Raw genomic sequence first — 24,054 nt, 5'->3', positions numbered from 1 at the left:
CCCCATGTTGATGGGAACAAGGGCCTCATCCCCACAACCCTTGCCCGTGGTTGTGGGGGTATGCGGACGGTGAGGTAATCCCATTACCAATTCACACGGGGGAGGCTGGGATCTGGGGGTCCCCTTGTTAAAGGGGGCTTCCAGATTCCGATAAGCCCCCTCCCTGCATACCTCCACAACCACCGGGTTGTGGGGATGAGGCCCTTGTCCCCATCAACATGGAGACATGTTGAGGGCATGTGGCCTGGTACGGTTCAGGGGGGCCTGGTAAGGCTCTTTTCCTGCGGCCTGCTAGGTTGTGTGCTCGGATAAGTATCTGGTATGGATTTTGGGTTGGACCCCTACGCCATTTAAAAAAAATATTTGGTGCAGGATTCTGCTTAAAATCCACACTTTTGGGGGGGACCCCTACGCCATTTTTTTTTCCATTTGGCGCAGGGTTCCCCTTAATTTCCATATCAGACCTGAAGGGCCTGGTATGGATTTTAGGGGGGGGGGGGGCATGCAATTATATATTTTTTTTGGTTCGGGGTTAATTAATCAGACGCAAATACCAACCCCAAAGGGCCTGGTAATGGACCGGGGGGGGGGGGGTCCCATGCTCCACTTTACAGGCATACTATAGATACCCCCAGGCACGATATTTAAAGGAATATTTAATTGTATTGTTTCACTTTAAGCGCTGCTCCCAAAAAAACGGCCATTTAAAAAAAAAAAATTGCATTGATACCATTGATTGATGTCCCTGGGGCAGGACCCAGGTCCCCAAACACTTTTTATGACAATAACTTGCATTTAAGTCTTTATAATTAGCACTTTTGATTTTTCATGTTCGTGTCCAATAGACTTTAACGATGTTCATGTGTTCTGCAGAATTTTTTCCCTGTTCGCATGTTCTGCTCTGAACAGAACAGGAGGGTGTTTGGCTCATCCCTAGTGACAAGCTCCATCTGGGTGGCAGGTGACAGTGGCAAGTGACATGCTGCATCTGGTGGCAGGTGAAGTTGATGTACAGAATATCGGCACCTGATATTGGCTATTGGCCTTAAAGGTGGCCGGAAAATCTGTATCCGTATCAGCCCTAAAAAAACAATATCAGTTGATCCCTAGTTTTGTTTTATCCGTTTGATAAGTGCATAAATACCTGTTGATTTTGCCAGAATTCCTGTGAGCTGATAATTTCCTGTGCACATTGCTGGTATACAAGGAGGGGTTATGTGGCCTGTGTTTTATGTAATGCTTTAGAAATGAAGTAGGCAGGGCTGACACCACATACTTATGGTTTCAGAGATTAAAATACACTGTGTTGTCAGCTCAGACAGGAGCATAGGAGTACTCTGTATTTCTGGCACATTGACAGACATTATTCCGTACTTGAAGCATATTTAAATGGATGAAGCAGGGGGAAATATGCATGTATTGCAGAAATATGTTTTAAAAAAAAAACAGGAGGAAAGGAAGGTTATACATTGCAACCAAACAAATGCTTCCTTTCATTGTCTAGGCTTTTTATTAGAATAAGGCCTCATGCACACAGGACACAGCACACACTCTCCTAGAAGTCTTCCTCCTGGCAGCAGCGTTTCACAAGCTTTTAGATCTGTTTGCAGGCATCAAGAGCTTGAGTGTTAATTCATTTTATTGGCCAGAATAATAATTTATTCTGGCCATTGAAATGAAATAACGCTCAAGCGCTAAACGCGCCTAGTGTGTAGCAGCATTTAGGTGCATTTAGCAGCGGCAAGCATTTTTTCTGCCAAAACTCTGCTGCTTCTTGACACACTTGCAGTGGGGGGGGTTTCCTGCCCCTAAAAGCTCCTGCCACTAAACACTGCTAAAAGCCTATGTGTGAATGGACACATAGGCTAACATGCAGGGGAGTTTGGAGGAAGGAAAGAAAAAAGCCTGACGCCCCTAGGAACAGCTTCAAAAATGTCCAGCGTGCATGAGGATTAATGATAACAGGAATCTGATTGCCATTAAACAGTTTTACTTTGCCTAAATGTTTTTTTTTTTTAAATCAACTCCAGTGTCATTATTTATTAAAAGAAAAATGTGTAAAAAGCACACGACAGAATGTAAATGGATTATCAGGGTAAAGAATATGTAAACTCAACATTTCATATTCCTGATTTGTGCCTCCATGTATTTGTATGAAAAAGTATCCTGTTCTCTTTGTATTGCTTCCTTTGTGTGAAATCCCAGTTAATCCTGCCAGTCCCTCCGCTTTACTTTTTATAATCAGATAAATATATATACAGTGCCTTGAAAAACTGCCTTTGGACAACTGTTTTGTCCATCATAGGAGGCGGGACTTTCAATTAAAGAGGCTGCCGATAAAAACAGGAGTTTCTCCTGTTTGTCTGCCGGCGCTCGTCCTGCCCCCTCCCTGTCTCCTCCAAGGCTGCAGATGGACATGAATCAGGCTGCACTGACGGCAATGGTGAGTCTGCAGTCATGACAATGTGGGTGCTGCATTAATGCAATGGAGTGGGTGCTGCATTCATGGCAATGGAGTGGGTGCTGCATTCATGGCAATGGAGTGGGTGCTGCATTCATGGCAATGGAGTGGGTGCTGCTTTCATGGCAATGGAGTGGGTGCTGCATTCATGGTAATACGGTGGGTGCTGCATTCATGGTAATATGGTGTGTGCGGCATTCATGATAATACGGTGGGTGCTGCATTCATGGCAATACATTGGATGCTGTATTCATGGCAATACGGTGGGGGCTGCATTCATGGCAATACGGTAGGGGCTGCATTCATGGCAATGGAGTGGGTACTGCATTCATGGCAATGGAGTGGGTGCTGCATTCATGGCAATGGAGTGGGTGCTGCATTCATGGCAATGGAGTGGGTGCTGCATTCATGGCAATACGGTGGATGCTGCATTCATGGCAATACGGTGGATGCTGCATTCATGGCAATGGAAATGGGTGCTGCATTCCTGGCAGTGGAGTGGGTGCTGCATTCATGGCACTTGTGAGGCTGCAGATGGGCACTAATTAGGCTGCATTGATGGGCACTGACCACAGTTCTTTATTAAAAATTCAAGATTTTTTTCCTGAAACTTCCTTTTTAAAGTTAGGGTGCGTGTTATAAGTCAATAAATATGGTATATCCAAATAACATGCCCAAGCTCATCTATTCACCACACACAGCTCAAAGGCAAGAGAATGTTGGGCAGTGCATAAGTGCTCTGATGAACACACTTAGACCGAATTTTAATGGTTTAAAGCAGGGGTGCCCAACCAGTGGCCCGTGGAGCCCTCTGATGTGGCCTGTAACCTCCTGCTCTGGAATGGCTGGTTGGCAAGCCTGGATCATCGATCCGTCATCCTAGAGCCTCGGTATTGTGAATGAATCCAGCGGTGGAGAAAGCAAGCGGCTGTGGTGCAGAGCCGCATAAAGCGATGCTTCCTGTATAGCACTGACTCCTGTCACAGGTGGAGTGATACCAAATAAGGCCATATCTGTTCTGTATTGGGTACTGGGGTACTTTCCCACCGATCCGCAGGTACACCACCTACCTCGAAGGGCCCATAGAGTAGAGTGGGTTGTATCCATGTCTGCTCTCTATATGCAGAGTGGACACAGACCTGTCATCTGCCCGCTCCACTCATTGTGGCCCGTGACTTGGTTACCAAGTCACTTAAGTGACCCTCACAAAGGTTGGGCATCCCTGGTTTAAAGAAAGTCACGCAAAATGGTTGGCCCTCAAGCATGTTCACTTCATCAAATCCGGCCCTCTTTAAAAAAAAGTTTGGACACCCCTGCTTTAGAGTATGCTGGTAATGCTGTCCTAGGAGACTGGGGGTCTCCTAGGAGTGGAGAGGAGGAGGGGGGGGCTTTATAATGAAAGGGGTCTGTGTACTATGCGGGGTTCTGTGTACTATGCAATGGGTCTGTGTACTATGCAGGGGGCTGTGTGTTATGCAGGGGGCTCTGTGTACTATGCAGGGGGCTGTGGAAAGTTTTTTTTTTCCTGAAACTTCCCTCTTAAGAAGTCACCTAATGGGGGGGCGTGGCTTCGGCATGGCGGCGGAAGGTCACTAGATCAGTGAGCTCCCGGCCGGAGGCACTCGCGTGGCGCAGCAGGCGCTAATTACCGGCACCGGACACAGCACCAGAGACCGCAGAGGTGCGGGAACCGATCCGCCGCACTTTTTCGTTGATCCGCGGCATGGATCGTTATTTACAGCACTTTAAACAGGCGGCATCCACCCCAGCGAAATCCAAGATGGCGCCGGCGGGACACGCTGCAGACGCGCCGCACAGTGGGGGGGGGGTGCCCAGAGCTGTGGACAGCAGAGAGAGGAGGATTATACGATGCCGCCCTGCTCCCCCCTCAGCGATCTGCCCCCCTGTCTCCCACGGTCGTTGGCCGCATCACCAGACAGGACAGGGGGACTGTTTGACTCTGTGCAGGCCTCACCAGGTACACACCCCCCCCCTTCCTGCTTCTGCTCTCCTGCATGGCTCCAGCACACAGGACGATATGAATACTCATTCTAACCTTGCTCAGCAATTTGGGGATGCAATGCAGGATGACCCCACGCATAAATTATGGGTCCTATTGCAACAGCTGCCTACTAGAACTGACTTTGAAGCTCTGGCCACCAGAATGGAGCTACCAATGAGGGGGGAGATGCAGGCCCTTAAACAAGAAGTCGCAGCAATAGACACAAGGGTCTCCACTGTTGAGCAGACTCAGGAAGTGCTGTCTCATAGGGTGCAGGAGGTCCAGACAGCACAGACAGGTATCAGCGATCAATATGCCCAACTGCAGTTGCTGATTGATGACCTGGAAAATCGCAGTCGCAGACAGAACATTCGTCTGAGGGGAATCCCGGAGTCGGTCCAGCAGTCTGACCTCTGATCGATGGTAACCACTGTATTTAATCGGTACTTGGACCGACCGCGAGACACCGCTATTACCTTGGATCGCGTCCACAGGACGCTTGGCCCTAACTCCAATGTACCTGACAGGCCCAGGGATGTCCTCTGCTGTTTGCACTCCTTTAATGTCAAAGAAGAAATCCTGCGACAGGCATGGCGAGTGGGAGTGCTGGAGTTTGATGGCGCAGCGATACACCTGCTCCCGGATATTTCCCGATGCACTCTACTGATGAGACGGGCGCTAAAACCTATTTTAGACAGTATCAGTGCGAAAGGCCTTACGTACAAATGGGGCCATCCATTTCATCTGATCATACGAAAGGGGACCGAGATCTTCGCTCTACGCCATCCTTCGGAGTTGCCGCACCTATTTGCCTTTGCCGCAATTGACCCAGTCGTCGTACCCAACTGGCTCCTGCTGAATGCTCCTTTGAATGTCCAGCAACGTCCCACCGCCGGAGGGCAACGAGGCGCCAGAACCGGTCGACGCGTCCAGAGGGGTCGCTCACGAGATCCACGGGGACCGGCTCCTTGACTCTCGGGAAAACAGGTACTCTGATATCCTCCCTTGCTGGTCCTGCTGGATTGTCCCTGTTCTGTGCTTAATTTTTTTTCTTTTTTTTTCTACGCCCAGCCAATTCTTAATGTGGCTAATTGGTCGCTCTTGGTGGTCGGGCCCACTTTAAAGCAAGCCGAACTGTCCTAGCAGAAGGACTCACCCAGCCTCCCGGATTAAATTGGACGCTTTTTGCGCCCTGGGACTTGGGGGGGGACGGGTGGAGCGGTTGTTGTTTTCTCTCCCTCCTCCTGGGCTCCCCGTCTGCTGGGCCTCCCCCCTCCCCGCCCCTTTTTTTTTTTATCATCTGGGGGGGGTGGGGAGACTGCGGACAGAACAAGAACGCTAGGGGTTTTGGGGATCGGGTGTCGGGGAGTCTGGGGGAGGTGGGTGGGAGGATGTGGGATGGCCCCCATTCCTCACCATATTACATTCCCCACGGGATTTCGGGCTTGCTGGGCACGATACTGAGGCTGTTGATAACAGACGTTGGGTATGGGTTAAATTACTTTCTGAGTCCCCACGGGACGCATTTGGTTTCCTTCTATGTGATTTTAGGTTAAATGTTATCTTTGCCATGTTGGTGTTGTCTTTTTGTCCTATTATTATAATGTTATGTAGATTACTTCCTGCTGTTGCTGCGGGGGTCCCAAAGGCTGGGACTCCACGCTTGGCCGTGCCTTACCACCCCCCACCTTAGGTACACTCTGCCCTGGTGGCAGTAGTTCTCCTTTTTGGAGATATACCCCCTGATAGTTTTTCTTCTCTTTCCTCTCCTCTTCTATCTCCCCTTTCGCCCAGCTCTTCCTTGAGCCTATTTCCGCCCTCGTTCTCACCCTTCGCTTTTTCCCTCCCCTTCCCCTCCTCCCCCCCCTCTCTCCCCCTTCCTACCCCGCTCTCGGGGAGCGGGTACTCCGCTACCATGGCTCTTAAGTTCCTTTCCTGGAATGTCAAGGGACTCAATTCCCCAGAAAAGCGAACCAGCTGTCTGTCCGAACTCTGGAGGCAGAGAGCACACATAGTCTTTCTCCAAGAGACCCATTTTCGAGCAGACAGGGTACCAAAACTTGCTAGCAAGCAATTCCCGGTGGCTTACCATAGCCCATCTGTCTCATCTAAATCCAAAGGGACAAGCATCCTACTGTCCAAATCGCTCCACTGGCAGTATCTGGATGAACTTAGAGATCCAGAAGGCAGGTTCCTGCTTTTAAAGGGAACAATAGACTCCCGCATGTTTACCCTTGCTAACTACTATCTGCCAAACACGAATCAAGTACAGGCCCTGGGTGCTTTTCTAGCCACGCTCGAAACATTCAGTGAGGGCATTCTCATTGTGGGCGGAGACTTCAATCTTACCCTGGATCCCTCTAAGGACTCTTCGGTACAGTCCTCCTCGCTATCCCAAAGCGCACGTCGTACCCTTAAAGAGTTGTTACATAGGCATCAACTGGTGGACATCTGGAGGATTTTCCATCCACGAGAACGGGACTTCACTTTCTATTCTCCCACTCACGGATCCTATTCCAGGATCGATTTTTTTCTAATCCAACACTCCACCATCCCCCTCGCCTCTAAAACAGCGATCGGCCAGATAACGCTCTCTGACCATGCCCCGGTCCTTCTGGAACTTACGATTCCCACATTTACGCCAGCAGACGCCGCTTTGGCGTTTGAACGAAACGCTCCTCAAAGACCCCGATGGGGCGGCGGAGATTCACACTAACTTGCGAGACTTCTTTGCCAGCAATTCAGGTTCTGTATCTAATCCTCTATCCGTCTGGGCAGCACATAAATGTGTCATCAGGGGGATCCTTATTAAGCTGGGTCACGCTGCAAAGCAGCGACGGGCTAAAACTCTGACAGACCTCCTGATGAACCTCCATCGACTGGAACAGAGGCACAAAACAAGCTCTGATCCCGCACTGGAGGCGGAGCTGCTCCAGACGAGAGAAGCAATTAGAAATCACTCTTTATACCAAGCCAAACACGTCCTACTCAAGGCGCGACGATCATTCTATGAATATGGGGACAAGTGTGGTCGTTTATTGACCAACGCACTTAGGGCGAAACGAGCACAATCGTACATTCCTGCACTATCCACTTCGACGGGATCCAAGATACATGCCTCCCCGGACCTGGCAGCGACTTTCCGAGAGTTCTATTCGAAGCTCTACAATTTAGATCAGTCCCGGGCAGCTACCGCTCCGGCCACTACCATCTCCAATATCCAGCAATATCTTAGAGAGACTAATCTACCTACGCTCTCTGCGACCGACCAAGAATTGTTATCCCAACCTATCCGCATAGAAGAACTGACTGCAGCCATAGCGGACACACAGCCGGGTAAGGCCCCGGGACCAGATGGCTTTACGCTTGCCTATTACAAAACCTTTCAGACACAGTTGGCCCCCCAATTTGCTAAAGCCTTTAATGCTATCCTGGAAGGGCACCCCATACCTCCAGATATGCTGAGAGCATCTATCTCTGTGATTCCCAAACCTGGGAAGGACCCGTTGTTATGCGCCAGTTACAGGCCCATCTCTCTCCTGAACTGTGACGTTAAGCTCTTCACGAAAATCATAGCTTCCAGGCTCAGCGGCTTTATGCAACACCTGGTGGCTCTTGACCAAGTGGGCTTTATTCAATCCAGAGAGGCGAGAGACAACACTGTCAGGACGCTTGACGTCATAGAGCAGGCGAAGAGATCAGGCACCCCACTTCTACTCCTGTCCGCTGATGCGGAAAAAGCCTTCGACAGGGTGGATTGGGGGTTTCTCCAGGAAACATTACGGTCCTTTGGTATGCCCGAATCAATAATGGCCTGGATAGCCGCTATATACTCTAGTCCCACTGCCACAGTCCGGGTTAACGGGATAGATTCGGAGCCTTTTGAGATCTCCAACGGGACCAGGCAGGGGTGCCCACTTTCCCCCCTTCTTTTCGTCCTTTCCCTGGAACCATTTATTAGACACATACAGGACAACCCTAATGTAAGCGGGGTTCAGTCGGATCACTATCATCACAAAGTGGCTGCATATGCGGACGACCTCCTATTCTTTATCACAAAACCTATAACGTCTCTGCCCTCACTGCTACAGGAATTAAAAAGATATACGGCACCTTATCCAAGTTTAAAGTCAATCTTCAGAAGTCTGAGGCTCTGAATGTATCTATATCGGACCGCACTTTGGCAGGTCTACGACCGTTTTTCCCATTTAAGTGGGCCACCCGGTCTATACAGTATTTGGGCACCAGAATACCAGCAAACTCCAAGGACATTTTTTCCCTGAATTTCCATCCACTTTTGGCGACGCTAACAGCGGACCTTAAAAGATGGGACCCTCTAGCTCTATCGTGGTTCGGGTGCTGTAACGTGCTAAAGATGAACGCAATGCCACGACCTCTATACCTCTTACAGGCATTACCTATTAAAATACCCCAGTCTTTCTTTCGTGCGGTTCGCTCAATTTTTACCAAGTTCCTTTGGCGCGGCAAACATCCGCGGATTGGTAGGACACTGTTATTGCGACCAAAGCTGAGGGGCGGTATTGGATTCCCGGACCCTGCCTTATACTACACAGCGACGCACATGACGCGCGTGGTTGACTGGTGTCGACATGGGGAACTGAAGCTTTGGGTCAAGTTGGAACAGGAAATGGCACGGGCCCCTCTGGCTGGCCTGCCCTGGGCGGGGGGGCAGTTGGAGTCATGTGTGACTACTCACCCGTTAATTGGCCCCTTGCTCGCTGAGATGGAGCGTTTTTTTCGCCTATGCAATCTGACTAATTTTCCTTCTCCTATGACCCCTATTGTGGGGCACCCTGGATTCCCTCCAGGCCTGTATGATCGGGCCTTTTTTAGGGGCTTCGGAGAGCAGCTCTGTTTATGGGACCAATGGGCTGGATTCCCATGGATACCATAATGCGAGAACAAGTTCCAGTGGCACTGAATAGCTGGAGAGCTCGACAGCTGGCCTAACTTCCTCGGATCTTTACCTAATTATTCGCTCTTCTCTAGACAACTCCATCCTTTCGAGGACCTATGCCTAGAAGCCGGCCCAATTCGCGGGTCCCTCTCTAGATCCTACAAAATCCTGACGGAAGCACATTCCTCCACGGATCCTCCCTTCCTGGCTAAATGGGAAAGGGACCTACAAACTAAATTCTCTGAAAAGCAGAAGGACAGAATACTTTTTTTCGCCCATAAATCGTCGCTTTGCAGCAAATACCAGGAGATATCATATAAGCTGATCACACGCTGGTATCGCACACCGGTGGTGTTAGCCAAAATTTTCCCCGGTCGATCCGACCACTGTTGGCGCTGTGCGCAACAGGCTGGCACCATTCTCCACATTTTTTGGGACTGCCCTCAACTACAAACCTTCTGGCAACCGGTCCTGAGACTTATCCACAGGTTTACGGACATTTCCCTAGACAACGATCCCGCAGCAGTTCTTCTTAATCTAACTCCCATGTCGAGCAAACGTTATCATAAGTCTTTACTTAAACATCTCCTCAATGCAGCCAGGGCCTGCATTCCCAGTCAGTGGAAGCAACAATCTGCTCCAACGGTGACCCAGTGGTTCGCAAGGGTGAACGACATTGAACGTATGGAGGACCTGACTGCCACAATGAGGGACAAAACGGAGGAGCATGGGAACAGATGGTTCTATTGGACCCAGTTTCGTTTTTCTGCGGAATACCTTAACGGGATCTAGCAAGCTCGTGATGGATATCGGAGATTGCTGCCCCAGAATATGTCCAGCTATTGCGCTAGCGGGCCGGGGGGGTTTCTTGCTCCCTGAGAGGGGATCCAGCCCTACCCACTCTACCCCCCACTACCCCCTTTCCTCTTCCTATCCTTTCTTGCCATTTCAGCCCCTGCTCTGCTCTCTCCCCCTTTCCCGCTTTTCAACCCTACTTTTTCTTTCTTAACTTAATAAACGAAAAATACGGTATGTTCCGACCCCAGTTGACTGTTGCACGATACTCTTCCCCTATCTACAGTTATCCAGATCTTTCGAGGGTTACAGAGCTGAAATCTATGACCTTTTGAGCAAAGGGGGATCCTCAGGGGATGGTGCCTTAATCCCATTTCCAATAGCCCACACAACTGTCTAGGTGTCCTTCCCCTCGATTTTCTTACTGTTGGCTCTGTTTCTTACTGTTGGCTCTGTTTTCCACACACTACGATTGTCTGTATGTAACCATATGTATCATACATCCTGTGAAGTTACCTCTGTATTGTTTGTCGCATACTACTAAATAAAAAAAAAAAAAAAAAAAAAGAAGTCACCTAATTAGTAAATAGGATCCACCTGTGTGTAATTTTTATTCAAGCTCAGAGTCAATAATTTGTAGAACCACCTTTTGCTGCAATTACAGCTGCAAGTCTTTTTGGGTATGTCTCTACCACCTCTGCACATCTAGACAGTGAAATGTTTGCCAATTCTTCTTTGCTCAAGCTCTGTCAGATTGGATGCAGAGAGTCTGTGAACAGCAATTTTCAAGTCTTGCCACAGATTCTCAATTGGATTTAGGTCTGGACTTTGACTGGACCATTCTAACATATGAATAAGCTTTGATCTAAACCATTTCATTGTAGCTCTGGCTGTATGTTTAGGGTCGTTGTCCTGCTAGAAGGTGAACCTCTGCCCCAGTCTCACATCTTTTGCAGACTCTAAAGCCTGGCTTCTCACAAACGGCAAATGGGACTTCTTATGGCTTTCTTTGAACAGTGGCTTTCTTCTTCATTTTCCTTCCACTTCACAATTATGTGCCATTTCGTGTTGGTCTATCACATAAAATCCAATAAAAATACATTTATGTTTGGTCTGTGCAGTGTTATGACCTCAACCCGACACCTTTAGGATGAAATAGAGTGGAGACTGCGAGCAAGGTCTTCTCGTCCACATCAGTGCCTGACCTCACAAATGCGCTTCTGGAAGAATGGTCAAACAATCCCATAGACACACTCCTAAACCTTGTGGACAATCTTCCCAGAAGAGTTGAAGCTGTTATAGCTGCAAAGGGTGGGCCAACTCAATATTGAAGCTTATCGATGAAGACTGCAATGCCATGAAAGTTCATGTGTCCCAGTACTTTTGGTAATATAATGTGTGTGTATTTTTATATATATATATATATATACACACACACAGATACAGTATCTCACAAAAGTGAGTACACCCCTCACATTTTTGTAAATATTTTATTATATCTTTCCATGTGACAACACTTAAGAAATTACACTTTGCTACAATGTAAAGTAGTGAGTGCACAGCTTGTATAACAGTGTACAAATAAGGCAACACACAGCCATTAATGTCTAAACCGTTGGCAAAAAAAGTGAGTACACCCCTAAGTGAAAATGTCCAAATTGTGTTACAAGGTCTCAGGTGTGTTAACTTTGGTGTTATCACTCTCACTCTCTCATACTGGTCACTGGAAGTTCAACATGGCACCTCATGGTAAAAAACTCTCTGAGGATCTCAAAAAAATAAATTGTTGCTCTACATAAAGATGGCCTAGGCTATAAGAAGATTGCCAAGACCCTGAAACTGAGCAGCAGCAGGGTGGTCAAGACCATACAGTGGTTTAACAGGACAGGTTCCACTCAGAACAGGGCTCCGCATGGTTGACTAAAGAAGTTGTGTGCACGTGCTCAGCATCATATCCACAGGTTGTCTTTGGGAATTAGATGTAAATAGAGTGCTGCCAGCATTGCTGCAGAGGTTGAAGGGGTGGGGGGTCAGCCTGTCAGTGCTCAGACCATATGCTGCACATTGCATCAAATTGATCTGCATGGATGTCATCCCAGAAGGAAGCCTCTTCTAAAGATGACGCACAAGAAAGCTTGCAAATTGTTTTCTGAGGACAAGCAGACTAAGGACATGGATTACTGGAACCATATCCTGTGGTCTGATGAGACCAAGATAAACTTATTTGGTTCAAATGGTGTCAAGCGTGTGTGGCGGCAACCAGGTGAGAAGTACAAAGACAAGTGTGTCTTGCCTACAGTCAAGCATGGTGGTGGGAGTGTAATGGTCTGGGGCTGGTGAGCTACAGTTCATTGAGGGAACCATGAATGCCAACATGTACTGCGACAAATTGAAGCAGAGTATGACTGGGCCGCAGAGCAGTATTCCAACATGATAATGGCCCCAAACACACCTCCAAGACGACCCCTGCCTTGCTAAAAAAGCTGAGGGTAAAGGTGATGGACTGGCCAAGCATGTCTCCAGGCCTAAAACCTTTTGAGCATCTGTGGGGCATCCTCATGGAAGATGGAGGAGTGCAAAGTCTCTGACATCCACTCTGTGATGTCATCACGGAAGAGTGAAAAAGGACTCCGGTGGCAATCTGTGAAGCTCTGTTGAACTCCATGCCCAAGAGGGTTAAGGCAGTGCTGGAAAAGAATGATGGCCGCATAAAATATTGACACTTTGGGCCCAATTGAGACAATTTCACTTAGGTGTGTACTCACTTTTGTTGCCAGCGGTTTAGACATTAATGGCTGTGTGTTGAGTTATTTTGAGGGGACAGCAAGATTACACTGTTATACAAGATGTACACTCACTACTGTACATTGTAGCAAAGTGTAATTTCTTCAGTGTTGTCACATATTTTGTTTTGGATACAGTGTAAAGGGATTAGAATTTGTGCCAGGTTTTATTGGTGTTCATATCCCCACTGGGAATTACTCTTACACAGATGGTAAAAAAACATCCTTTTTAAGATTTTACCCCTCAACATGCAATCCAAAGTAAAAATCAAGTTTTGGCTTTACACTGGTCAGACATGTTATAATATTACCGGTAGTATGCACTTTTCCTTTAAAAGGCACAGTTCACAGTTTGAAAAATGAATAATTGCACCCACATTGATAAATCGGAAAAAAAATAAAAATGCATTTATTAATGTTTGGCATTTAGAACTGCAGAGCATTGAAACTGCGATCAGTGTCATAGGGCAATACATAGGCCTCTGCATTAGTTACCCCCAGCCCCAGGTCCGTACGAAGGTACTAACCTGCCGTTATGGGGCTGGAGGAGGTAAACAATAGACAACAAGTGCTGTAACATCACCACACTTGCTCTCTATTGAGATCTACTGTGATATCCTTGTGAATGGATGGGGTGGCTATGTGGACAGAGCCAGGCACAGCCATGCCAAATTCAAACAAAAGACTGCAGGGAGAAGCACTTCACGATCCAGGTGTCTCATATCATGGTCCACAAGGTGAAGTAAGCCTTCAAAGTTGTGAAAATTGAGGGCCTACCTGAGCATATATAAATTGAATGGATGATTTTGGTAGGCCCTTGAACTAAGTAGCTGTTGGCAAATCTAAAGGAGATCCAAGCTGATTTTTTATGACTGTATCTTTTTTTGCATTTCTTTTTCTGGATTCCATTCCAGTTTTTGAAAGGCACAGAAGGAATATGCAAGGGATGTGTTTTGTTTTTTAAATAAATGTTTATTTTAAATTTTAAACATTTACAAGAAAAATAGGAACAGTAAAAATATTATCAGTTAAAAAGATATACACATGTGACCTGAGGAGAGTGTTTTTTTTTTTATCAATTTGCTGTTTAGTAACTGTTATTTTTATTTTTAGTACTCTCATATTTTGAAGGATGTTTTTGGTGGTTGCATTTAAAAATGTTTTTAGATGTTCTGCTAGACGTTGTTGTAAGAAAAGATGAAACTATAAATAGAAGCATGGAAAAATAGGAAAGTCAGAGGTGAAATTTAATTAAGCTCATATCACAAATGCAGCAATACAGCATAGCTGTCCAGAGTTATAGTTGTAGAGGAGCACAGAATTCAGAACCCAAAAAATACAATACAAAATAATATAATAATATTAAATAATACAATTTAGTAAAATTAATAATGATCAGTTTACAAAGCCTGCAGTAAAGAATATTGCTGGCATTGCCATTAACTGCCAAATTCAACGTTTTTTTATTTCATAATTTAAGGGGTTTAAAAATTAGATCTTACATCTTTGTTGATATGGAAGAAATTATTTTGTATGGCAGATACAATTATGAAGGTACGCTTATTATCAATAATTTGTATGTATTATATTTTTCTTTATATATATATATATATATATATATATATATATATATATATATATATATATATATAGTAGTTTACAATCTAATGGGGATAGATATTGAAATGAAGGGAAAGTTGGTCACCTTTATTAAAACGTGTTACCAAAGAGCACCTGCCTGCCCCTCTGATCCCCACACCCGCTTTCAATTTTTTTTAAAAGTGCAGCTGTGCAAGGCTCCGCCCACATGTCTGCATCATTCATTCATAGAGTTCTGTGAATGAAGGAACTATAACTATGGTATTCCATTGCGGCAGATGGCTTGTAGTTCTCAACAAATAGCTAAGGCGGTCTTCTTGCTCTCCAGTAACTAAACAGATTTTTTTTTTTATCAACTTAATTTTAATAGAAAGATTTTTACTCCAAAAGCAATCTAAACCTAGTTTTCTATTTAAGATACGTTAGTAGTTTAGTTTATTCAGCATGAAATGGAGCTTGGTTATGTAGCATGAGGTTGTATATTTTGCAATATTTACATATTTGGTAAACTCATTTAATAAATCCAAGCTCTGCAAACTGAGATAACGTGCACTGCATTGATGCATTCACACAATTTCACAGTAACCATGAGATAAAACAAATTTCAGGAATATTCCTTTATCCTGTTGTTTTGCAAATCTACAATGTACACTGCAAACCGTATGATTGAAACGGTTCTAATATCGCTGTTTTACTAACCTGACAGATTATAACTCTAAATAGGATTTTGTTAGCAAATATTAAACATTCTAACTACCAGCAAGAATAAGTCCTTACATTTAAAGAACACTTGTCATTTCAAATCCATCATAGCAGCACCTGTTAGTGGGCATCCCCTCATCTGCTGCTGCCTCATCCCTCGCCTTGTTGTGTCAGTGCCGCATAACCAGCCGTCCCAATAAAATGAATGGGACTGTCGGTGACTCAACGGCGGGTCAGAGGAGGAGCCACTGCAGGACAGAGATGACAGTTGCTCTTTAAAAATTTATTTAAATCCGAGTTGATTTAAATCAAGCCTTTTTACTACTGATTTAAATCTTGATTTAAATTGTGATTTAAATCAACTTGATGTAATTTTTCTGTAGGAGTCTGGATTGAGTGTGGGCACTTCAAGCATATAAGTTCTAGCACTGTAGCTGTGGGGAAGGCAGTATTTAGTTATCTAGCCATGGCAGGCTCTGGGGTAACTGTTGTGGGGGTGTTTTGTCACATATGGTGACCCATCACATTTGGCTACCCACTGGACTGTGCATGCACAACGCCACCATATGCTTTCCACCCCTGAGTCCAGGTTCAAGCCCCACCATCCAAGTGGACATAGAGTTAGATTATAATTATGCTAAGTGAAGCGAAGCCGTGCCCGAAGCGTGGCGAGCGAAGCGAAGGGCCCTGTGTTGAAACGCATATGGCGGTGTCGTGCATACAAACTCCAGCGGGTAGCAAAATGTGATGGGTAGCCGAATGTGACAAGACAGGGGCTGTGCTTATACTACAGCAATATCACACAAGTGCAGAGATAGTCGTAGACTGGAGACGGTTATTGCTGGATGTTGCTGATTTGGATTAGGCTGGTTAACAGTCTTTTTTTTTTTTTTTTTTTTTGTGCACTTGTGGAATCTGCCATATTTCCTAGCCAACCAATCTTATTGTCTAAAATGTTGCTCCCCCCCCACAGTAAATTGGATTTGCTTTCACAGGAACATGTTTTGGCCATGACTGCTGATGTGTTTGAGTGTTAAGGGCATTTTAGCAACCAGAGGAGCCTTGCCTCAACTTTTGTACTGAGTGCTGCTCTGCATCCAATACGCTTGGAAATCGACCATAAAGCAGAACTCCAGGAATGTTTTCCAGACCCTGTGTAAGGGATTCTCAATGTTTAGTATACAGAAGGCAAGTTGCTCAAGCAGCACCTAGAAGAAACTAGTGCTAACTGTATTTAGCACAGACTACTACAATATATTTCTGCATCCCATCAGCCCTCTGGATGTGAGATATGAAGAAATAGATGTAACAAAAGCTTCACCAATAGAAGTTAAATAAAATATTATTTCTAGAGTCAGCTTTAAAGAAAATGTGTGCTTTGCTTAAAGCAACAAGTTCACTTCAATCACCTCTTCCTCAGCGGTTCATACTTTTATTTCCCTTGCTCCCACACTACTGTCATTCAGCTGCTGAGAGCAAGCAAAGGATGTGTAAGCACTGAGCCAATCATCAAGCACCAGCACTGTCCATGACAGGGAAATGAGTCACATACTCCATACCTGGAAGTAGAGAAGGAAGGAAAAGGAAATATGAACTGTTGGGAAGAGGTGAGTAAAGGGAACCTGTTATTTTGGCCTGCATGGACACAAAACACACTCCTTTTATCGATAAAAAAATTTTGTTACTAAATATGCGGTTGCTGTTGTTTGTGAATTATAAGAAAATGTAATTATGCTTCTAAATTATTGATCAGCCCGCTTTAATGAGAAACTATAGTGGTAAAATAGTCTGTAACTAGCATGAGCATTTAAGTCATATATCTGCATTCTTTCTTTATTTAGGTTAGAGTGAAGTGGAAGTTATGTAGGACTGAAATCATCCTATATTTCCCACAGATTTGTAAAGCTGTCAGACTTATTCATAATTATGTTGTAGAATGTTTATGTCTCCCTGATTGCAGTGTTGATTTGATTTTTAGCAGCTCTTCCATGTCATAGTGATTTTCTACCAGACACTCATCTGTACTGTGTCTGTCAGCACACTGTGTATGTGTCTGATGTAGATTCTATATCAGCATGACCCAGATTGTTAAGGCTCTACAGCTGCACTTTTATGTAGTTTAGCTCACTAAATCACTAGATTCTAAACCCAGATAATGGAGTCTACATGCCTAATGTAGCAGGATTTCTTAGTACATCATACAATCATCACAGTCTGTCCAGCAATTAAAATGTTCAAAAATCCTAAGGTTGCCATTTGACACCAGGAGATTCCAGATGGTGGATGATCATGGAGTGACTAATCCCTTCAGAAGTCAAAGTTTACAAGTAGATACATGTTAAACGTTCCACGGGTCTTCTGGTGTGGGGATGACCAGTGTTTTTGCTATACGATATGTGCTCATGGACAAATCCTGCTTGTCAATAGATGCATTGTTAGCTTTCAGCAGGGACAATTTTGCACTGAAGTGCAGTTGTTAGGAACCTTTGCACAAATAAATTATTAGTGATATGTGTGCAACAGTATTTTAATCTTGATTTAAAATTCAGCCTGCATGAAAGGAGATTTATATTTCCCTTTTGGAAAACACAAATCTTCTATGATATAGAAATATATACAGATTTTGGAGGGTATGGTGGTATGCATAGAAGTGGAGTATATAGGGTTTGATGTATACAGGACAGGCATATTAGGGGAAGGCCATGGTCAGTATGTACAGGAGAGGAATGGCAGGGGGTATGACAGCAGGCAGTATGTGCAGGACAAAAGTGTTAGCCCTTGTACACACGGTCGGACATTCCGACGGAAAATGTCCGATCGGACCATGTTGTCGGATAATCCGACCGTGTGTGGGCTACATCGGACTGTTTCCGTCGGAATATCCGACCGACAAAATTTAAGCCCTTGTACACATGGTCGGACATTCTGATCGTTCATAACGTGATAACATGATGACGTTATTTCGTTATGACGGGACTACGTTCAGGCTAGTAGCCAATAGCTTTGGTCTAGGAATTTGATCTGAGCATGCGTGGTACTTTTTCCGATCGTAATTCTCTACAAACCATCGGACAAAGTCCGATCTGATCATGTTGTTGGAAAATTTTATAGCCCAGCTCTAAAACTTTGTCGGTCAGATAGTCCGATGGAAACAGGCCGATGTAGCCCACACACGGTCGGATTATCCGACAACACAGTCCAATCGGACATTTTCCGTCAGAATGTCCGACCGTGTGTACAAGGGCTTAGAGCTGGGCTATAAAATTTTCCGACAACATGATCCGATCGGACTTTGTCCGATGGTTTGTAGAGAATTCCGATCGGACAAAGTGCCACGCATGCTCAGATCAATTTCCTAGACCTAAGCTATTGGCTACTAGCCTGAACGTAGTCCCGTCGTAACGAAATAACGTCATCACGTTACGATCTATCGGATTTTCCGACAACTTTGTCTCACTGTGTGTATGCAACACCAGTTTTGGGACAAAATCCGATGGATTTTGTTGTCGGAATGTCCGATCATGTGTACAAGGGCTTAGAGGGTATGGTACAGAACTGTATGTGCAGAAGACGCATATGAATATGTTCATACACAGAAATGCAGTTACTGGTCCAGATCATTCCATAAAGCTTCTGCTACAATGGGTGCCAATCCATGTATTGCTAATGTATGTGTTCAAAAAGATAAAGGCACAAACCGATCTTCGCTGCATAAAACTTTAATTGCAATACAACAAAGTATATTAGATCTCTTAGACTTTCTTGTGACACATTTCCAGGGCTGTCTTTAATACTGATTGGACCCTGGAAAAACATTTTCTTGGGTACCTCCCCCATGCAATTTTGCTCTCCAGCCCAGCATCACAAAAAACAAACAAAGCTGGCTAAGCACTGGGGCCCTGTAACCGTTGGCATGCTTTAAAGCAGTCAATAGGATCTGCAGGCAGTATTGGAGCTATAGGGTAGCTGATAGGTAGTTCCTAACGGCTCAGTCTATAGTGGTGGTAACAAGTAGCTGCCACAAGGCTATCTCACCAGACCCAATGACACAGCAGCAGTGATCCTTCTGATCAGGTGCCTGCTCACTCTGCTTTGGCTGTAGCAACTCTGGTAGGCAGCATTGCAGGTACTTATTCTGGCAGCAGCTCCATCCTTTCACACTCAGGTCACACTTTGTACTCTCTGGTAGTCCCACACATGGCATTGAGCTTTTGCTGGCACAGGCTCTATCTCAGATGGTGTCCCCCGGCACGGTCCTCTCACACACCCTGCCCAGGTAGCCAACTGGAAGAGCAAACTTTGCCTGGGAAAATCTGGTTCTTTCCTTATTACTACTGCAAAGCTTGGCTAGATGGGGGCTGTAGTTCATCTGCCATTTTGTTCAATGAGCAGCCTGTCTCTGGGAAATACATGTCCCATGATGCTCCTCCCTGCTGATTGGTCCATTCCTGTTGCTAGGAGGGAGGGGGGGGGGGGGGAGACACAGAGCAGGTAGTGAGCCTTGATCACAGTGTCCTGCTGTGGTCATTCTCTGTTTTATTAATTACCCCCCCAGGGGATTGACAGGAGGGGGGGGAAGAGTCCGCTCTGTGTCTACAACTTGGCAGTAGAAAAAACAGGCGGTAAGCAGGGATTACACAGAGCCCACTCCTGTCGTGAGCGGGTAGTTACACAGACAACCCGCAGCTCAGCTCTTCCCTATCACAGCACAGTCAGCGGGGGGGCAACGAGGATCCGCTACACCAGGAAAACTATTTGCGGACAGTGCTGGCTCAAGGGGCAGCCGCTTTGGAGGCTCCACAACAATGACTGAGCCCTGGGCAGCTGCCCCTTTTTCTCAGTGTTAAAGAAGGCCCTGCACATTTCATACTAAAGTGCTCCAACATTAAGTGATTTAATTCAGAAAGTATCGCCCACCCCTAAGATAGGTCGTCTCCATCTATCTCTGGCAAGTTATCTACTTGAAATGAAAGCATAGGAAGTGCTAAAACATGAGCATTTACATGCACTACAGCAAAGTATCTAAAATACATCATTGGTATATTGTACTCATACCAGTTTCTTAACAAGCACTTGACCGTTTTCTGTCTGAAATAAAGATCCATTAACAGATCCCTCCTCAGCTGTGCAGGAGAGTGTACACATCATTTAAAATGTAATGTCCCATTAATGGATTAATCCATGATGAATTCTTCTGCACAGTGTAAAACTCTGGTTCATCTCTCTCCTGCACAACTGTAGGGAAAAAAGCTCTCTTCTCTTAACAGGTTGGATTTCCTCTAATCCCTGAGGATACATTTAGGTCATGGTGCTCCACAAAGTGTTTTTCTACATACATGTTCCTCTTAGGCTACGGTCACACTTCTGCATGTGTGGGACTGCATTTAAATCGCACACTTTCCCACACCTGCCACAAAAATGCGCTGCTGGTAGTAGATGTGTGGGGGTGCCATTAATTCTTCATGGCACTCATACACATGGGGAATTTTCTCCTGCTGGGAACCCCATAGCACTATGTGGTTTCCCTGCGGCTGAAATTTTGGAAAAGGTGTAAGAACCTGCATTTTCTATAAGCAGCCCATTCAAATGAATAAGCTGCTTTGCTCGTGCACATGGGGCCACAGGGTAACCGCAATAGTGTGAACCTAACCTTTGATAGTATTATTAAAATAATCCCTCAGTCTGTCTCTTATCCTTTTAGTGGTTCTTCCCAAAATGGGAGAAAAAAAACAGTATCTTATGTAAAATTGCTGTAGACATGTATCCTACTTACTGTCCTTTTCCTTATACAAGGTCAACCTGTTTGTAATGCTGTCTGTGGTCTGCGTCCTTCTAAACTTGGCCGGCTTCATCTTAGGATGTCAAGGTGCACAATTTGTGTCCAGTGTTCCCAGCTGTCAAGTGGTAAGCCAACTTCTTTAACTTTTAAATTAAAATGGTAACTTTTGATTAAGAATGGTTATCATAGTCATGTGTGAACACAACTCAGATTGTTAAGAATTGTGCTTTATTTCCTGCTTATTTATCTTTTTTTTATTTTTTATCAATCGGCTTTTTTTTTTTTTTTTTATTTGTATAAAAGACAATACAAACATGAAATACATTACTTCACATCGTTGTTTTCTAACCTGCAATACTGTGAGCTATACAAAGTATAAAACAGCAAGAACATCCCTGAGTAGGAGGAGAAGACATTGTATTAAGTTTCCAACAATGATAGCGTAAAGTAAATGGTCATGTCATGGAGATTGAGTAAAGGTTCAAAGAAACCTATAAGGGGAGTCCTGGTTTCTGAAGTATCAGGTATTTAGTGATGTCAGGACGGGAAAAGAAAAAAGGAAAAATGAGGGATCACAGATGAGAAAGTACAGAGGGTGAGTAAGGAAAGATAATGGGAAAGAGGGAAAAGGGGTAGCCCTGTCATCAGACGAGATCAGACGAGATCAGAGGCAGGGCCATTGGGGCAGGAACTCTTTTAGATGCCGCAGTTTCCACAAATGATTATGGGACTCTAGTTTATCATGTTAGTTTATCCATGAGTTCTATGTCTTTGATTCTGGCATACAAGGCGGCTGAGGTGGGTGGCTTTGTTTTCTTTTCAGCTAAGAGATATGAGAAATTTTGCTGATGTGAGCACATGACGGAGCAGTTTCTTGTAAGGTTTGGCAAACCTCATAGGGGACAGGACAAACATTTTTGGGAGAATGGAACAGCAATTTCTCTTTTTATTCACAAGCACACCTTATTGGAAGACTGTCATCTAATGTAAACAATATAGTAATCCAAACAAAACCGCATAGTCTGTTTGCTGTGGTTTGGATAGTTTGAATGAAATCCCCATATTAAGTTCAGAATTGAGCCTGGAATCTTAGTTAACTGTCTATCAGTAAGTAACCAGCTTGCTCCAGTGCAGCTCAAAAAATTTACCTTCTTTGTGTTGCCAAAGACAGCACTAGAAAGCTGTGCTACAGCTTTTCTTAAATTATAACCTGAGCTTGAATTCCTTGTTACTATAGACATTGCTAATCTTACAGGGAAAATAGTAAAAGATTAGGGAAAAATATATCCTCAGAATATGAAGAAGCAGGAAGCTGGGTGGTAATTTTATAAAAAAAACAAAAACAAACATGTCATACTTTCCTCCACTGTGTAGTTATTTGTGCACAGTGGGGTCCCTCAGCGGCACTCCTGGCTCCTCCCTGCATCGAGTGTCCATGTTGGAGAAGTGCTCTCCTTGGTGGACAACCGTGCAGGCACGCTCCTGAGCCCCACATCTGTGTCCATTCACACAGAATGCGGGACTCAGCTCCGCCCCATGGCACTGCATCATTGGTTTTGATTGAGAGCAGCGGGAGCCAATGGCTGCACTTCTATCAATCTATCCAATCAGGACATGAGACACCAGCTAGAGCTGGTGTGCTTGTTCCCGGCCGGAGAAGGATCAGGGTCAGGTAAGTAAAACTGGGGCTTGGGGGGGCTGCAGCACCACAGAAGGTTTTTCACCTTAATGCATAGAATACATTAAGGTGAAAAACCATGAGGGTTCACAACCCCTTTAAGTCTCCCCTAGATAGTGCTGCTTTTGACAAGGTTCACCCTTCTAAGGCAGCTTCCCTCTGTTCTGGGGGGTTTCAGATGTCTGTACCATGCCCCCAAGACATTTGGTTTTCTTTCTCTGGCCCTACTTCATTGCAATGTCCTGTAGTAGTGTAGGGGTCTACAGGTGAAACTACAATGTACAGCAGGGGACACCCCTGGAAGTGGTGAATTCTGAAGAGCCTGAAGAGCCTGGCTGAGGTTGCACATTGAAATGGAAGGTAGGAGACATAGGCAGCTGAAGAGATGAGTATAATTGCTCTTTTTATTGCAAAGAATTATGATCTGGATTTTTTTAGGCAACTGGCAAGATGAAGTTATGAATTAATGGCGATGTACATTCACAGTTTTACCATGCAGTGTGCTAATGTGCATTAAACACGGCTTTTTAGCACTTGCAATCATAAGCTTAAAGTTGTGAATTTAGCCTAAAGCAACCTTTACTAAAAAGTGAGTGCTGTAATTGCCCAAAGCAAGAAACCTGGCTGAAATGCTTGTGAACACTTAACGCTAAATTAATGATCTGTCGTGTCAAAAAAAGTAACATGCTCCCATTTTTTTGCTTCTTTTATTTATTTTGCCTTAAGGAAAACTTGATAGAGCATTGGCTTTTTTCTTATTAAAGCAGGTTTATTTGCTTCCTTTCCACCTCCCAGATGACAAGTGACACTGCAGGAGCAACTTCTGTCAAATGGACTTGTTGGAAAACTTTTCCTGATCAGCCAGCTGTAGCCAATTGGTTGCTGTCACTGAACAGTGTATTCTGACAGTGGAGACTCCTGCTGTCAAAATACAATATCCCAGAAGGGAGGATTCCTCCATTCACCTCCCTTGTGTGGATGGAGGTATCTGTTTTGTCTTTGCTTTTGTTCAACTTGCTGGTTTATCAATTTTTTTTTTCCAAGGCCAGCTTTAGACCTGAACAGGCAACAAGCATTGCTGCGGTAAAATATTGACTGAACACAAAAAAGGAGACTATCAATTTCTAACAGTAAGCAGTATATCTATAGGGTTATATTTCTATCTAATTTGTAATTTTCTTATTATGTGACAGTTTTAAATAGCGTCCTAATCTTCCTGAAAAGCTAAACATAAAATATAAAATGAAAAAAAGAAAAACAAAATAAAATATAAATGTGTGTATATATAAAATGTAATTTACTCTCTGGACACTGGGAATAAATAATGCATACTTATA

General features: G+C 44.7%; 1 protein-coding gene across 3 annotated transcripts in view; it reads left to right on the top strand.

The window, feature by feature from the left end:
* Nucleotides 1–24,054, top strand: part of ENTREP1 (endosomal transmembrane epsin interactor 1) — a 133,627-nt gene that overhangs the window by 17,231 nt on the left and 92,342 nt on the right. For all 3 annotated transcript variants that reach the window (XM_077474968.1, XM_077474967.1, XM_077474969.1), the window contains exon 3: nt 21,054–21,164. In XM_077474968.1, coding sequence (XP_077331094.1) covers nt 21,054–21,164 — 111 coding nt within the window. The remainder of the gene's footprint in view (nt 1–21,053; nt 21,165–24,054) is intronic.

The sequence above is a fragment of the Lithobates pipiens genome, unplaced genomic scaffold (assembly GCF_037356315.1).
Source record: "Lithobates pipiens isolate NorthernLeopardFrog02 unplaced genomic scaffold, aLitPip1_a1.2 Scaffold_13, whole genome shotgun sequence".
NCBI classification, from domain to species: domain Eukaryota; kingdom Metazoa; phylum Chordata; class Amphibia; order Anura; family Ranidae; genus Lithobates; species Lithobates pipiens.
This window is presented reverse-complemented; position numbering and strand designations above follow the sequence as displayed.